The sequence below is a fragment of the Trachypithecus francoisi genome, unplaced genomic scaffold (assembly GCF_009764315.1).
Source record: "Trachypithecus francoisi isolate TF-2019V2 unplaced genomic scaffold, Tfra_2.0 Lachesis_group3, whole genome shotgun sequence".
NCBI lineage: Eukaryota > Metazoa > Chordata > Mammalia > Primates > Cercopithecidae > Trachypithecus > Trachypithecus francoisi.
In genome coordinates this window covers 101,295,475-101,313,572 of record NW_022681468.1, presented here as the reverse complement: position 1 = coordinate 101,313,572, position 18,098 = coordinate 101,295,475, and the positions used below count along the sequence as shown (strand labels likewise).

The window sequence follows — 18,098 nt, the reverse complement described above, 5'->3', positions numbered from 1 at the left end:
CTTTCATTAAGCACTTTTACTGTAGAAATCACTGTGCTAAAAGTGGATGAGCTCTTTTGCCTTCAAGGGAACTTATGCTTTAGTAAAGTATTAAACAGGCATGTACACAACTGTCTCAGGATGTGAAAAAATTAAATACAAAGATCAGGAAGTTGTGTATTGACCCATGAGTAAGGAAATGACCAACTACAAGAACAAACTGGGCCACAAATCAAAGTTCCAAGCTGGCTGAAGAGGCTGGAGAGCATGACTCAATGGAGGAAGGCAACCAAGGTTGTCGTGATGATTGGCAGAGTTGGAGAGCTGGAGTACAGACCACCCCCTACCAGTCAACTTGGGGACATTGATAGATTCAATTTATTTTTCCAGAGTGTACGTAGTTATTTACTAAGCCCAGACTATAATGGTGATAATAATGGTGGCTATGGTGGTGGTGATGGTGTTGGTGGTGTTGGTAATGATGTCAGTGATGGTGGCGTTGATGATGGTGATAATGTTGGTGATGGTGGTGGTGGTGATGGTGTTGGTGATGATGCTGGTGATGGGGGTGGTGGTGATGGTGGTGGTGGTGACAAAACCACCAGCACTCAAACCAACAGTTTACAAAGCACTTGCATATCCATTATGCATAAGCACATACACTTGCATATTTCATGTTATGCATAATAATAAGCAGTAACCATCATATAGCCAGTGAAAGGAGAAAGGAGGTAGGGTTGGACTTAAGCCAGTCTTTTCTCTATCCCCAAGGTTCCACGGCAGGTGCATCACCCTAAGCTCTCCCTCTGGGATGATGAGGGGCAGCACACACTAAGGACATCTGGAGAACGAGGCTTTAATTCTGAAGACGTTTATCTACTGCAGAATTCATGGTCCACAGTTAGAAAAAGTAGCTCCTGGTTGTATCTACTAACTTCACAATAGAAAAGCTCTTCTGCAGATGCCTAAAAGTGGTTTCTCTTTCCTCCTGGGCCTCCAACAGATCAACTCAAATGTCTAAACCAGTCCTGGAGGAGTGGGTGGCTTTTTTTTTATTTTAAAGTTCCCTAAATTCTCTTGAGTAGGCTCTTCTCCTCTCTAATTTTAGTATCCAGCACTAAAGATCCATCATAGAGAAAACCTTGGCTTGTAACTTAAAATGGTTTAAAATTTCTGATATATAATTTCTACTTTATTCTTTTACATAGAAAAATAGCCATCTATTGGGTGTCTAATGGGTACTGGCAATTTGAATACTTATCTTATTTAATGTGCACAAAAGAAGAAATTGTTCTTTTTTTTTTTTTTTTTTTTCAGATAAGGAATCTAAGTCTTAGTGAATTTAAGTAGATTTCCTAAGGCCAAATAGCTCTCAGCAGAAGCTCAGTGATTCAATTGAATATCTGCCTGACTGCAATGTCATGCGGTGCTCGGCCCACCTGCTCTGGGGCTATCAACTTTGTCACCTCCAACTTTGCTCTTTGGGATTAACAAAGCCTAGAAAAAAACAACCAAGAGTAAAAACTGTGCTGGCAGTTCTGAATTGCAGATGCTTTATATTGACCCGGTCCTCTGATTCCTCCTCCTCCTCCTTCTGTTTAGACACAGAAAGGTCACAAAATCTTGGGCTTTGAGGATTATGAGAGAAATACAATTCCCTACCAGGAGGAAGTCAAGGGAACACAACATTCTCTTTACATGCAAATATCTTAATTACAGCTGGTAAAGAAGATATTTGCATGGAAATTTATGTGTCTTTATATGTTATATATTTAGTTTGTCTCAGGAAAAAAAAAAAAAAAAAAAAAGGCCTTTTGAACCTGAGGAAGGAAAAGGAGATCCTGTTATGATACATCCATAAGGGCCCTCTACAGAAGTAGAGAGATGTGAATAACTCAACACCAGATTCAATGGTCTCCTTCAGCCTTTTCCTCTCCTTTCCTGAGGATAGAATCCAATATAAACGTGCTTTAAGGTCTCAGAATTTTCTTATGGGGTATCTTCCCTATCTTTTTTCCTTAGTGTCAGTCCTCATGCCTGCACCACCTTCACTGACAGAAGAAAACAACTGGATTTCTAAACTGCACAGAGAAGAGACTAAGTTTAGGAGATAACTGGAAATAGGTTATTAGTTTTTGGCAGGCTAAAGATTTTTATTCCACTAGTTCTCCACCAGTCAAGATACAACCAATGCAAAAAATATAACCAATTACCTATGAAAAGCACAAGGCTTTTTTTTTTTTCTTAAGACAGAGTCTCGCTCTGTTGCTCAGGGTGGAGTGCAGTGGCGTAATCTCGGCTCACTGCAACCTCTACCTCCCGGGTTCAAGTGATTCTTCTGACTCAGCCTCCCAAGCATGTGGGACTACAGGCATGCACCATCATGCCCAGCTAATTTTTCATATTTTCAGTAGAGACAAGGTTTCACCACGTTGGCCAAGCTGGTCTCAAACTCCTGACTTCAAGTGATCTCCCAGCCTGGGCCACCAAAAGTGCTGGGATTACAGATGTGAACCACTGCAACTGGCCACAAGGCCATTTTGGTCACATTGAGTTTCTTTGTAGTTTTTCTGAGTCTTGTAATGTCTGTTTTATAATATAAACCACATTTATCTCCACTAAGGACATAGGATGGTAGCAGGTAGGATTCTCGCTAGACATAACTGAGAACTTCCCACTTCTAAAGAATGTTAATAGTTAGAAAGAAAAAGACAAATCTCTCACTGAAAATAGCTTTCCTGTGCCACAGCTGGAAGGAATAAGGAAGGAAACCTGTGGAATCCCAGAAGATGCAGTGGAATAGAGCGAGCAAACCATCTGTCTGGGATGATTTTGAGACTATTCTGCCTGGTGCCTCAAGGGTGAAATAGATGACATTTAAGGCTCCTTCCAGCTATATATTTCTTTAAAATTGAATGATTTGGCATTTGCTCAGTTGTTTCTAACACTTTAAGGATGTAGAATGGACTTGGTGGCCTAAAAGATACAATTTAAAAAATCTATCCTGGTTTACTTAGATATTTGTTCCATCCAAATCTCATGTGGAAATCTGATTCCCAGTGTTAGAGGTGGGGCCTGGTGGGAGGTGTTTGAATCACGGGAATAGATCCCTGAGGGAATGGCCTGGTGCCATTCTCCAGGTAGTAAGTGAGTTATTAATCTTAGTTCCCATGAGAGCTGGTCATTAAAGAGTCTGGTACCTCCTTCCTCTCTCTCTTGCTCCCTCCCTAGCCATGTGACACTCCTGCTCCTCCTCTGCCATGTCTGGAAGCTTTCTGAGGTCCTTACCAGAAGCAGATGCCGGCACCATGCTCCTTGCACAGTCTTCAGATAGATGAGCCAATTAAATCTCTTTTCTTTATAAATTACATAGCCTCAGGTGTTTTTTATAGCACCTCAAAATAGATGAAGACACATCCTGACTCTCCATTTCACTGTTTTTTAATGTGTTTTTTTTTTCTTTCATAGTTATCCCTTACAAACTGCAAGTGGCTTTAGCCCTATGGGACCAGTTCATAGTCCTGAGCTCATGGATTCTAATGGTTTCTCTTCCATACTCTATGGCTACCACTATGGCACAGGATATCACTGCCTCTTTCCTGGGCCAGTGTGATGGCCTGCCTTTATGGTTTTGGTTTCCAGCAATCTATCCCACATGCCACTGCCTTATGAATTGTCCTTACACATGAACTGATTTACACTTCAACAGATGACAAATCCTCTGTGACTGTCCGTTGACTACCTAAGCCAAAATAGTTGGCCTTTCAAAAGCTGTCATGGTGGTCTTTCCTTTACCAACATTTCTTTCCATGCATCTTCCATAGATCCTTAGTTTTGGCCAGTTGAATCACACACCGTTCTAGATCATTCTCCTGGTTTCCTTGCCTCCAAGCTTCCTTCATGCCTTTGCTCATGCTAACCTCTCTGATGGAAATATCTTCCTAAAATTTAATCCAGACTGCCAACCAACCCCTCAAGACCCATGCCATTCCTCTACTTAGATAAGCTTTAGGCATTTGTAACTGCCTTGTATACCATTTGCCTCCCTTTAGCTTATGGTAGAGCAACACATTTTTATCTGTTCTTATATTCCCTATGAGATTTTTATTTCCTTGTGTTCTATTCATCTTAGCACATGGACAAGGAATTGAGTTGAATTGCATCCCTCTCACATGGGCCTTGCTAATGGCTAGGGAGTGTGGTATGAGGGTAGGAAATAAACCAACATGGACAGGGTTAGCAAATGTGTTTGCAAACTAATCATCTAATTTAACCTCATGAGAGGCAAGTGTTAACTAGAGTTGAGGTAAAGAATACTGATCTAAAGACAATGTCATCAAAGAAACCGAGTGACTGAACTGGGACTCAGTCCTTTCAGTCCCAGTCCAGGAAAAGAAGCAGTGAAGCCATGTATGTATCTAAAGAGGAAAGTTGAGTACCTCCCACAAACTCTCAACCTAGTTTCCATGCAGCAGCAGACAATAATACTATTGGTGTGGCCAGCATTTGTGAAAAGATGAAAAGCCTCAAAACAGTGTAGAAGAAAGATGAGAAATGTCCACTTTACAAATGATAAACTCAGGTCCTGGGCAAGAAAGGGATCTGTTCCATGTCAGGAGTCATGGCAGAGAGACTGAATCTAGGCTTCTTGGCTTCTACTCTTGCATTCTAGTTCCCACATTAGTCACTGGCTGCCAAGAGCCCATAAACAAAATGGGAGAGTAATTCCCAGGACTAATATTCTCAGGCCTTTGCAGGGAGAATTCACAAAATAACTTCATGACTTCATTGTTAGAGTCTGGTTCTTTGCACCTCAAACTCCTGGTCATCATGTGCTCTCCAGGTCATCTTCACTCTAGATTGCTGGAGTGTCCCAGGGTGGAAAATACCAGATTCTTTTCTGTGTTCACTTCTATACTTTTCAGAATGCCTGAGTTGCAGGTAGATGTCCCTAGCATTACCACCATATTGAAATAAAGTATAAAATGGTCTAGATTGGGAGGCTGAGGCGGGCGGATCACGAGGTCAGGAGATCGCGACCATCCTGGCTAACACGGTGAAACCCCGTCTCTACTAAAAAAATACAAAAAACTAGCTGGGCGAGGTGGCGGGTGCCTATAGTCCCAGCTACTCCGGAGGCTGAGGCAGGAGAATGGCGTAAACCCGGGAGGTGGAGCTTGCAGTGAGCTGAGATCTGGCCACTGCACTCCAGCCTGGGTGGCAAAGCAAGACTCCGTCTCAAAAAAAAAAAAAAAAAAAAAAAAAAGGTCTAGAAAGGATGGAGGTATGGGAGTGCAGATATGACAGGAATAATTAGATAATCCTCATCCCTGGAAGAATACAAAGAAATTCAGTTCAGATAATTCTTCTACCCACCAGGGTGAATTTTGGCCAATTATCCTCAATATCTCAAAGAGAAAGAAGATGGCGGAGCAGAAATTAAACTTTAGTCACTAAACTAGATCCAGGTAATGTAGAAGAACCTGCTTCAAAACTAGAGTTTGTTATTTTATTTTATCAGGAAGGAATAAGGGACTGAGATGGGGAATAGCTATGGTCTAGGGTCAAAGCAACAGTAAAGACTGGTTAAGACAACTTTGACGTTACTATTATACCTTTGGCCATGTCTCCCTCCTATCCTAAAAAATCAAGGCTCCTTCTCACTTATCATTACACACAGAACTTAGTTCCATAGAAGGCAAAACCCCAAAGAGATCATATGACTGGAATCCAAACTCCAGATTTTAGAGATGAAAGTCAAATTTCTGATTTGGAACACGGACACAGAACTGGCACTGAGACCAAGATGTCCTAAATATCAGCCCTGTCCCTCAACAGACTTTTGTATTCCAAAGTGACTGATATTTTGTAGATAATTAGTGTGCAGCTCTACTGGCTTTAATCAAGGAAATAAGGTTGTAATGCTTATAATTAGCATAAATGTATCCCACACACCTCCTTCTGTGTTCATTCCCTCTGCAGCTTTGTACAACTTAATAGCTCTTAGCATTTAAGTTGTTTTTCAAAATTCACTTGAGATGTGCATATCACGACACCCAGTCCTACAGCAGATGCTCAGGCAACTAAAGCTCTGAGTCCCACTTGGAAGTCTCTCCAGTCTGTAGCCACGTCTCCTGATTAGCACAGGGTACCCTCTCCCAAAGCTGAAGAAGAGCACAAACACATGGTTTAGGGCTGGGAATTTAAGAAGACCCCATACCTTCCTCTAGACTCAACTCCAGCAGAGAAAGGTAACTCCAGCCCTGTCCACTTGCTATATGAAGATGGCTGCGCCAGACTGCACAGTTCTAAAGGATTTTTATAAGAATCTGAAGTCATAATTTGCTCACAAAATAGGGTTTCTCAGCACCTCTGGGATTGGTATTGCAGGAGGGCGTCTTATAGCCCACCTATCTCTGTTGCAGAAATCTGAACTGTGAAAACCTCGAGGCTCCTAAGGGTGCATCAAGGGCATAGGGTATCAAAGGAGAGACTGTGTGCAATGGGGGAATCCAACCCCTCACCCCTACTTTGACCACGGTAGTTCCACTGCCCTTAAATAAGATTGGTTTGGTAGCCCATAGTGAATCCTGAGACAGTAAAACATGCATTAGTGGAAAAGCTGGTAAAATCCAAAGTCTGTAGTTTAGTTAATAATTTGTGTCACTGTTAATTTCTCATTTTTTGCCAAAGGTACCCTGGTTCCATATGATGTCAACAGGAGGAAAAACTGAGTGAAGGATATATGGGAATTCTCTACACTATTTTTGTAACTTTTTTATACATCTAAAATTACTCTCAAATACAATTTTATTATAAAAATTTGGGGAAACCACTTCCTCGGGAATGGAATACAACTCTCCTCCATTGTTCTCCTCTATATAAATAGGACCATGGTTAAAGATTATTAGGATATTTCAAAAACAGCAAAGGAAGAATCAAGCACAATAAACAGAGTCTGGTCACTGGACAGCCAGTGAAAGACCCTCATCTCCTGACAGCCAGCATCACTTCTTCTTTGTTGGTGCCTGTGTCTACTTAGGAGCACCTAATGGCTAAAATCGAAGGGAAAAATCTGGATAAGCCCTCTCCAAACAGGGTCAGTGTCCCTCAAGAACTAGTATGCCTAGCTGCTAATCCTTTAGCACCAGTTAAGCTTGTGGTCAAGCCTCTCTACTCCTGGCCTCAGAGGAAGGAACTATGTGATTCTGAATGTAGTTGGCAGCTGCTTGTCTATGTGGACATGAATAGAGTTGTGATGGATCCCTTCCTCTTTGCACTGTTTCAGGCTTCCAACTAGAGGGACACCTTATTGGAGTAACAGGTCTAAGGAAGGGACAGCTCTCCAGTCTTAATCTCACCCCTAAGGAGAAAGAACTTGTCTGATTCTGGGAACTGGGCATGGGGTCACAACCCCTTCCCCTTTCTGATGAGCATCTTCTCCCTACAAAGAGGAGAAATGAGCAACAAAACTCCTGCCTCTTAAGAACAAAGTCTGCAATATTCCCAGGCTGCTATGACTGAGTTGGAATGTCTAATATGTGGACTCGGTTAAAAAAAAAAAAAAAAACAACCATTGTTACTGCACACTGAAACCACCATCTGCAACAATTCTTTCGTTATTCAAGTGTACTTTATAATCTTTATCTGCCTGGATTCTCTGCCTCAGTGGGCTCAGACACATCACCTGGGCAGGGAAGAGAGGTGCCACTTACTGAGATTCCCAAAGTTCCAATGAAGAGTAGAAAGCATGGTGGAACCCTGTGGTCCTAAAAGTCAGTTGCTTCAAATTACCATCATTAGCTTTTGTTTTTACCTTTAAAATTACCTAAAACGAGTTATCTCATAGATCACTAGCTCTCTTCAGTACACTGCCAACTACTTGACTTTCATCTAAGAGCTTCTCCTGACTGGAAGCCAAGAACTAACTGGTCAAAAAGACTTAGAGGAGCCTCAGGCTGTCAGCTCTGGTGACTGAGTAATCAGTCAATGTTCTTGTTGATCATAAAACTGGAAGGCACCATGAAGAGCATCTGATAAAGCCTCAGCTTTGCTCTCACCTCAGGTCCTCCCATTAAACTAATGAGGGGGCTGCCCCCCAGAGCTCTCATATTGGCACATTCCCTGGATCTCTGTCTTGCTCTCTCAGGACTGACATGCTGGGAAATTAATTCCAGTAAAGTCAATGGGCCATAAATATCTTTAGGATCCTCTTAAAAGCCCTGAACCTTCAACAAACAAAAAATGAAATACAACACCCTGCTCAATATTGCTGATATAATCTTAGGAAGTCTTAGAGTTTTTCAAGCTCATCCTTTGACTTACTGGTGGAGAACAACCCAGGCTTTTAGTCAAGGACATAACTCTTCTTTAGACAATACTGGATGGATTCAGTTAGAATTTGGACAAGCTCTGGATTGCTCCTTTACTATGATGGATTTGGAATAGAAGTTGCTCTAGTTTGTATTTCTTCCCTGTTTTTCTTCTAGATGTATTTTCTTATCTATTAACGTATATTCCCTTTGATTTGGAGCATTGTTTCTTTCCCCCACCCAATTCATAGGATGGAGTTTCTTGAATGTCTCTTCTCCTGGATGATGAATCAATGCACCAAGATGGCAGGTAGGACCAAGCTCTTCCATTGCTTACAAAAACATGGGACACCAAGAGTTTGCAAGCAGAATAGAAAAGGGGGCCTTGCAAAATAACTATCTCCACATTCAGGATTGGAGTAGCAATACAAAGTAAGAACGGCTTGGCCTATCTTTCCTGATAAATCATCGGATACGGGATGATTTGCTGTTGGGATGGAATGTTAAAAGAGAATGTAGTTTTTCTTCATCCTTAACTCTGGCAGAGATTGCCAGCTATGCAGTACAATTCGTGTTTTTTCTTCTTTATGTAGGACACAGCTATGTTCCATTTCTCAGCCACCTTTTTAAATAGGAAGGTCATATAACTGGGTTCTTGCCAGGAGAGAAAGTGATTAGTCCCCACTTTCAGGCCAGGTCTATTAACAACATCCCACATACATTCCTTCATGCCAGTTTCTCCTTTTAGCTGGTTGGGACATACAAAAATGCCTAGCACAACCAAGGACTCCACACAAGGCAAAGGGTAGAGCTCCATGAGCCTGAATGATGGTAAAGCAGAGGACTACTCCTCCAGTGAATTCACCTACTCATACTGTTATGTGACCTAGAAATGAGTTTCTATTTCTGTTGCAACCATTATATACCTGAGTATCTATTTGTTACAGCAGTTGGCTCACCTTAACTAATACCTTAACTAATACGTCTTGTCCATTTGGAAATCGGAGAAAGCGTTCATATTTTAGCGCCAATAATTGCTAGGGTTTGAAAATGTCCTCCAAAGATCCTGTGTTGAAAACTTAATCCCCAATGCTACAGTGTTGAGAGGTGAGAACTTTAAGAGGTGATTAATCAGAAGGGCTCTGCCCTCATGAATGGATTAATGTTGTTTTCATGAGAGTGGGTTTGTTATCACAAGAGTGGGTTTATCATAAAAGCAAGTTTGGCCCACTCTTGGTCTCTTGCCATGTGATGTTTTCTGCCATGTTATGACACAGCAACAAGGCCCTCACCAGATGGGGCCCCTCAATCTCGAACTGCCTAACCTCCAGAACCATAAGAAATAAATCTCTTTCTTTAATAAATTACCCATTCTGTGGTATTCTGTTATAGCAACACAGAACTGACTAAGACAATAATTAATGTTTATTGATTATTGCTCATCCTAAGAGCTTTATATTTACTAACTCTTAGTCCTTACAGAAAATGCATGTGATAGAGGATATTGGCTCCATTTTACAGTTGAAGGCACAGAAAGGACAGGTAACTTGCCAAAGTTCATACAGTCAGGAATTATAGAAGCAGAGATTCAAACCAAGGCAGTGTGCGTCCAAGAACTTACAACTTTTCATCTGCTATGGGGATGCCAAGATAGCCATAAAACCAAATATTCTTCCTGTAAGATTGGCTTGTTCTAAATGATTCCCACTTCCTAAGGATTACTGTTACTGTCTTTCTAGGAGTTTCTGGGAACCCTGACCCAGAATCTCCAGCTTAGAATCCAGTGCTTCACTACCCACTGCCAGACTTATGACCCACACCTGTGTGTCCACCTGGATTTTTAGCATACTTACCCCATCGTGTCCTAGACATTCAGTTCTGTCTTCTACCAGAACCTAAGTGGGTCATCCCTGACTCAGACCATCACTCATTTGCCTCTTCTGAACATTCTCCCAGGATAATGAACTGCTTGATTAGATAAGACTTGCCTCCTGCTGCCTACTGCTGCATTCCACATCATCTCCAAAGGCTCACCTCTCCTTAGTGAGCATCTGGTTATCTGTCTAGATTTCTCTTGGTCTGGAATGATCTATTTCCTAATTTTAAATTCCCTTTCTGACTTCATTCATTCATACTTTTATTAGGTGTCTAACAAGTGCCAGGTACTGTCACACAGGACAGCACACAGGTACACAGGACAGCAGGGTGAACAGAAAGAAACACTCCTGGAGCTCTAGATTAGTAGGATCCCATTCCCCCCAAATTCCATTCCTCCCTGATCTCAGTGTATTGACTCCTCTCCCCAAATCAAAACATTTGAAAACATCTGTATTCTGAAATCTCAACCTTCTCCCCTTCAGGACATTCAAAACTTTAATTCTAGATTTGACTATCAATTTCTTAGTGTTCTCTGATGTTCTTAGAAAGATATAGTGGTACCCAAAACCTGCACTTGTGAAAGCCAGTGAAAAGGTAATCTTGGAAGCATTGAATCAGTGATTCATAGAAGGAAAAGGTGTTTGTCATTATGAATGTCTTAAGAAGAAAGAACAAATCGCTCTGGTGCTTTGGTGTGGGAATGTTTGTTTTCTCTCTCTAAATGTGTAATAGGAAATTAGGCAGTTCACCTTTGTAAATCGTTTGCATACCACTTATGCATGAGCCAGATGGTGCCTCTTCATTTTAATAAATTAAAAATGAAAAAGAAAGACTATAAGAAGGAGTTTATCTCCGTCTCTCCCCCTGCCCTTATATGCACATTCTGGAATCTGCACTGGGCAGGCAAGCATGCATGCGCGCGCACACACACACACACACACACACACACAGGCCTGGATTATCTGCACTTAGTGGTATTAGGCATAAGAAGCTGACAAACTCTTAGGCCCAACTGATTTCAGTAACCAGTGACAGCAGAGAGGTACAAACCTGTCCGGGGATATCATCTCACAGAGAGAATCCTTCACAGTATTCTCGCTATCTGACAAATCAGAGCATTCCCCCAAGGCCTCAGCCGATGTATACTGAACAAAAAAGTTTTACATAAATCACCCAAATGTGGCCTTCGCTCTAGGATTCATGAGCAAGACCCTATAAACATTTATGAGACGAAGAGGCAAGTATTGATGACCCAGTATTTCTATACATGTTGAAACCTGAAGAAAGACATTTTCCTGAGGTGGTCAATGCAAAGATTCTACTTCTTTGGAACAGCTGCATGATCCAGTTTATCTTCTAGTGGTCAGGGAGTCCCTCTCTCTGTCCCAGGAATTGCATATGGAAATAAAATTATCCACAGAGTTGTCTTGGCTTGGATGTGAGGGGAACTAGTAAGATAATGTAAATAAGAGCTTATTTAGTAAGTATTGTATTACAGGCTCTTTATACAAATTAACTTGCTTAACATCAGCACGACTCTGTCAAGAGAATATTTTTGTTCTCACTTTAACTATAGAAAAATTGAACAGATGTTAGGGGAAAATGCATTCAGGTTACATGGTTGCTAATGGTGGTTGCACATTAGGATGTGAACACAGGTAAGATTAGGCCTAAATCCAAGAATTCCATTGTCATTCCAATGTCTTCCAATATGAATAATAAGACTTCGGGGATCATTTTGATGCGACTTCAGGCAAATCTACTTCTGCCTTTCATTTTACAGAAAGGTAGGGAACGAACAGTGGTGTATACAATAGGACACTGTGAGTAAGTGAACATGAAGATATTCCACAAGCTGGTCTTTAAATATCTCATCAGTAGAATACACAGATTTCCAATGGTGTGCTGTGCTTTTACTGTAAGAGTTATCCCTTTTTGTTCAAACTTCCTTGGGACCAAAAATATACATTTCAAGCTAGCTGGCCTTGGCTAACATCCCTCTTAGAACTCGTGAAGAAGGAATTGAGGTTACCTGTAGTGTGTACATATTCCCACCTCACTCTCCCTTCCTTAAATTCTAATCTACCCTGGCACCCACAGAAATTAGATAGATGTATTCCTTGTAGCCCTTTAAGTCATAAAGAGCAACAGTTGACAGTTGTTAAAGCAAGGGCAAAGAAACCTCAATTGGGGATGTGATTTTTTTATTTTGTTTTTCCTCTTTTAAACCAGATTCAGTAAATATTAAGTGCACATCTAGAAGTAAGTTTGAAGGGCCAGTTAGCACATTCTGGTCAGACATGGTTTCCCGAGACTCTAGTGAAGTCAGTAGTTATCAGCTTGGCATAATCAAACATCTGCCTTTCACAGACAAAAACAATGAGCAATCCCTTGTTTTCATCAACACCAACACAGATCTGAGCACAGTCAGACAGACCAGCAAACCCCATTAAACTAAGTGGAAAGGCAATTAAACGGTGCCAGCTCCAGCCAGACTCTAAGAAATCTATGACCCATGCCCCACTTAGTAACCACACCAATGCCTCTCTTGGAAATGAATGAAAAATATGGTCTAGACACTAAAGAGAGAATCCTCTTCGATATTTTCTGGCAGATCTGTCCTGGCCATCAGTCTGTGACTACTGCCACATCATGCCCCCTTTTCCATACCTGGGGATACTAGACAGGACAGGTGGCTAGAGAAGCTTCCCAGCTTGCTGTGGACACTATGCTTTATCTTATATTCTCTCATGACAGTACATCATCTGCCGTTCTTTGGTTGTACCACAAACAAGTCACTTCCCAACCACGAAGGTCATTTCTCAAATATTCCATTTTTCTCCCAACTATTGCTAAAATGAAGTGTCTTGACTGATCTGTTTTAATGTCTGAGTGATCTCATTTAGGCCATCAGGAATATCCAGATAGAACTGATCTGCACCCAGCCTCTGGTCCACCATGCTCAGGCCAACAGGACAATCATATCTATTTGACCCATGGTATGATCACTCATTTCTCCAAAGATGAGACAAATGGCTGTCATGATCCTGGCTATAGACTGAATGTTTGTGCAACCCCCAAATTCATATGTTGAAACCTAAGCACCAAGGTAGTGGTGTTAGGAAGTGAGGTCTTTGGGAAGTGACTAGGTTACGAGGGCAATGTATTCATATGGAAGAGTTTCCAGAGAGATCTCTTAACCCTTCTGCCATTGAAGAAGACACAGCAAGAAGATGGCCATCTATGAATGAGGAAGCAGTACCAGACAATGAATTTGTTTGCACCTTGATCTTGGAATTCCCATCCTCCAGAACCATGAGAAATAAACTTCAGTTTTTTGTAACCTATCCTGTTTGTGGTATTTGTTATAATAGCCAAAAAGGAATAAGACAACCCTTGACCTCCAAAACATTGTCCCACACTCTCCTTATAACATCCATCCAAACTCCTCTTCCTTTTGATGTCCCAGAAATATATTTTCTGTTTTTTGTTTGTTTGTTTTGTTTTGTTTTTTAAGACAGAGTCTCACTCTGTCACCCAGGCTGGAGTGCAATGGTGTGACCTTGGCTCACTGCAACCTCCACCCCCCAGGTTCAAGCAATTCTCATGTTTCAGCCTCCTGAGTAGCTGGGACTACAGGCACATGCCAGCATGCCCAGCTAATTTTTGTATATTTTAGTAGAGACAGGGTTTCACTATGTTGGCTAGGCTGATCTTGAACTCCTGACCTCGTGATCCACGCACTTCGGCCTCCCAAAGTGCTGGGATTACAGGCATGAGCCACTGCGCCCAGCCTTGGATCTTCTGTATTTTTTAGCAATCTGCCCTCAATCCGTTTGCAGAAGTTATCTCTGTGTCTCAGGTTGCACTCATATTTCCCCTTGCTGAGATAAGTGACACTCATGGCCATTCATTCTTTCCCTGGAAATAATAACATTATCAGAATCAGTCAATAATCCATGGAAAAAAAGACTCCCAAACACTCAGGGAAAAAAAAAGATTCTGGGAGCAAAATAAGACTCTTGTTAATGTAAAGCAGATGACTATATGAAGGTAAAACTGAGCAGGATGGCTCTTCTCACAATCAGAAGTTTTTCAAGGATCTAACCTGTCCTCTCTCCAAAGTTGGCTACAGATAACGCTTCCTTTCCTCATCTGTTCTAGCCCATTTGGAAAATACTCAGCAATATATTAGCCATCTTTATTACTTTACTTAGGTTTCCTCTTCTTATCAAGATCTACCTTTGGAAACAAGGTAATTCTTAAATAATCACAAGATAATATCAGAAAATAAAATGTGTCATGGGTGAGGCTAGATCTGGGACTGGGTAGGGAGACATTAAACGTACTACCAAGTTGGGTGTGTCTGTGTGTGTGTTTGGGCACATACATATACATGTATGAGTATGTTTACATGAAGAATGAGTATTGGAGCACGTAAGAACACAATGCATATGTTATTGCAATGTACAGATTACAGTTCAGTTAAATGTCCAAGAAGAAAGGAGGAGTGGGCAATTGAGAACATGCTAAACAGGTATATTAAGATGCAAGAGAGGCCAAAAGATAACTGTTGAGTGCATGTCTGGGCATGGGTGTATATATGTGTGTGCCAAAGTGACAGGGTTAATGGACAATCAAAAAGACATGTAAGCAAGGCGCTAGCTCTGTGACTGAGTCCTGCAGCTGGGAAAGTCACCTTACCCTGTAATAATCCGTGCTGTAGACATCTCTGGACATGCCGAAGTCCCCAATCTTCACTAGCAGATTCGCTCCAACCAGGCAGTTCCTGGTGGCCAGGTCTCGGTGCACAAAGTGCTGGGAGGCCAGGTACACCATACCCGAGGCGATCTGACTGGCGATGTGGAGCATTTGGGAGAGCCCCAGCTCACCTTTGGCCTGGCGTGGCTGTCCATCCACAAGGATCATTGCATCTGGCCCATGGGCCCTGCAAGAGCGTGGGGAGAAGAGAGGGGGCAGAGAGAAATCAGGAGATCAAGGAGAAAGACCTTCCTGGGTCCCTGGCCTCTGGAATGCCCCACAGAAATAAACAAAATTTCCCCTTCCGTCCTGCCTATGGCCTATTTTTATCGACCCCAAATTAGATTATGTACATGTGGGTACGGGTGAAACTCCACAACCAGATTCTGACTAAGATGAGAGCAGACATACTCAAATGGAAGAGGGAATAAACCTACTATTTTTAATATTTCACTGCTTCCTAGGGTTTTCACGGTGCTAGATGTCTATTATAGAATACTTAGAAAAACAACAAATAACTCTGCCATAGCCCTTACTATGTGTTCTGATTGTTTTAAATATTGTAATTCACTCAACTTTCCCACCCCAATTTTGAAATAAAGAAATTGAGGCACAAAATGATGAGATTGCTCAGCCAAAGTCCCAGAGGTTCAGAATGGCCATATGTGAAATCAGGAAGTAGGATCTGAAACCAGACATGTGACTATAAAAAGAGAGCTTCTAAAAGGAGCATTGGAGGTAATTGTTCCAAGATTCCCTGGCCCCGCACCCCAGTATTCTGATCGGCTAAGTGAGCTTGCTCATTTGCATTTCCCACTAGCTCCCAGGGCTAATGCTGGCAGTTCATGCTCAGTGGTACCGGGACACTCTTAACCACTCCACTACACTGCTTAGCACTGGGTAACTTATGGCCTTAGCAGTGCACAGTGGAGAGAGCCTCTGACCTTGAAGCATGGGTCTGGGGTACCCCCAGAACCCATTCCATCCCAAATCAAGGCCCGGATTTGTTATTCTAACACCTTACCTAGTCATATCAGTCACTTTTAGTGTTCACTCTTTTCTCTAGAAAGCCCAGTGAGCCGTAACCATACCTAGGGCCCTTACTTATGAAGTTGTGGACCAAGAAGCCCTGGTGTACAGCAAGGCCTCTGCCTGCTTTACTGCTTCTCCGATTTCCTCTGAAAAGCACCATTAAGTATGAGCACATCCCTTTTACCGTGGGCTCTGCCTACCTCACTCCTCAGAAGGAGGAAGGCTGCATCAGCTCTCAAGGAAGAGGGGTCAGCAGAGAAGCCTTTCCTTCTGTCTACCTGAAAGTGCAATCCGGCCTGCCTCTCAACACCACCAATGTGGAGATGCGAGAGCAGGCAGGGTCGGCCTGCAGGTCATGGAGGCTGTGTTTGTGAGAGAAGCCAACAGGATGCCTCCCAGGAATGGTTGGCACAGCCTGTTGCTAAGAGCTTCTGGCCTCAGAGAATTCTTTAGAAGTTCACTCTTGACTGATAGTGCCTAGGAAGACAGATTAATGGAACCTACTGGGAATCTGGTCAGTAGTGGACGCTAAAGTTCAGATTTTGCTGAAAATTGCCCCAGGAAGACTGTCGAGCTTTGATTGAGATAGACTCCCCCATGCTGTCTTCAGGAAGGGATCCCATAGAGACACAGAGGTCTTCAGAGTGTCAGCAAGTCCTTGTAGAACTGTACTCACATGCGCGCATTCCCCATGCTGTCTGCTGTGGAGAAGGCAAGGCACTGGCACTGCCCCTCACCTTATATACTTCTTTCTGTTTCTTTTGCACTCCTTTTCCTTTTCATCTTAATTTCTGCTTCTCCCACTCCTTACCTTTACTCCAGGCTCTCACTCTTTTTTTTTTTTTTTTTTTTTTTTTGAGACGGAGTCTCGCTCTGCCGCCCAGGCTGGAGTGCAGTGGCCGGATCTCACTGCAAGCTCCGCCTCCCGGTTCACGCCATTCTCCTGCCTCAGCCTCCCGAGTAGCTGGGACTACAGGCGCCCGCCACGTCGCCCGGCTAGTTTTTTTGTATTTTTAGTAGAGACGGGGTTTCACCATGTTAGCCAGGATGGTCTTGATCTTCTGACCTCGTGATCCGCCCGTCTCGGCCTCCCAAAGTGCTGGGATTACAGGCTTGAGCCACCGCGCCCGGCCGGCTCTCACTCTTTATCTCCCTTCTACTATCTTCTTTCTCTTCCCTTTTATCATGCATGACAATAGTGCAGAGGTACCTAGGACCTCTCCTTAACCCTGCTGGTGGCTCTTGAGGCTGGAGGTACTGCTGAATGTAAGGATAGGGTGTGGTGAAAAGTAGGGCATGCCCCTTGGGCTCCAGGGGAACAAAAGGACAGGGTGAGGCTATTCTGAATATTGAGAAAAGGTGTTGCCTGGATTAGAAGTTACCATGGTTCACAATTCTCTTAAGATAGTAATAGTAATAACTTTAATAGTAGCTACCATTGGTTGATCACTGAACTACTTGCAAAACTTGTCTAAGCGTTATACATACACAGTCATTTAATACTCATAGCAACAACCCCGTGAAGCAATTATTAATAGTCATGTTTTCTATGAGAGAAAATTAAGATTTAATAATGTGCTCCAATTTGCAACTAAGATGTGACAAATCCAAGATATGAACCCAAATCTGTCTTATACTAAAGATAAAGTTCTCCAGGAAAGGAATCCATTTCATTGTGAATCCAGGTTTAGAAGGCTTAGAACATCCCACAAATACTTTCATTTCCTTCAGAGCCATTTTTGCAGAAACTTCACTCATAAGCAGAGCTCCAGAGAGTCCTCCATTCCATTGCCTGGTACTAACTCATTTCTTTGCCCCTCAAAACCACAACACCCTACTGAATGTCCCACATCAAGAGGATGCTTAGCAGTTTTTGGTGAGTGGGCTAGAGCCTTCTATAATTTACATTTGAACTTTGGAAATCTTATCCTCAGCCACAGAGTTCAATGAGATTCGAATTGTGGCGGTGGCAGAGGCCACACCTTAAGTATACAGGGCCCATGTGTTTAACCTGTTTCTTGGGGCCTTGGGTTCCACAGACCTTCACACAGGTGTTCCTTCCATATCTGGGCACTGTTTGGAAGTGGCATCTGCAGAAGGCAGAGGAGTCCTAACTCTGCACTAGTGATGAGATGC

At 42.5% G+C, this 18,098-nt stretch overlaps 1 protein-coding gene across 5 annotated transcripts in view; it reads right to left on the bottom strand.

Annotated features, from left to right (window-relative positions):
- NTRK3 (neurotrophic receptor tyrosine kinase 3) overlaps nt 1-18,098 on the bottom strand; it is a 402,524-nt gene that overhangs the window by 38,525 nt on the left and 345,901 nt on the right. For 4 of the 5 annotated variants that reach the window (XM_033189111.1, XM_033189103.1, XM_033189105.1 and 1 more), the window contains one exon: nt 14,874-15,117. In XM_033189111.1, coding sequence (XP_033045002.1) covers nt 14,874-15,117 — 244 coding nt within the window. Of the gene's footprint in view, nt 1-13,939; nt 14,091-14,873; nt 15,118-18,098 lie in introns of those variants that run through there. The other variant, XM_033189107.1, reaches the window with a different exon arrangement.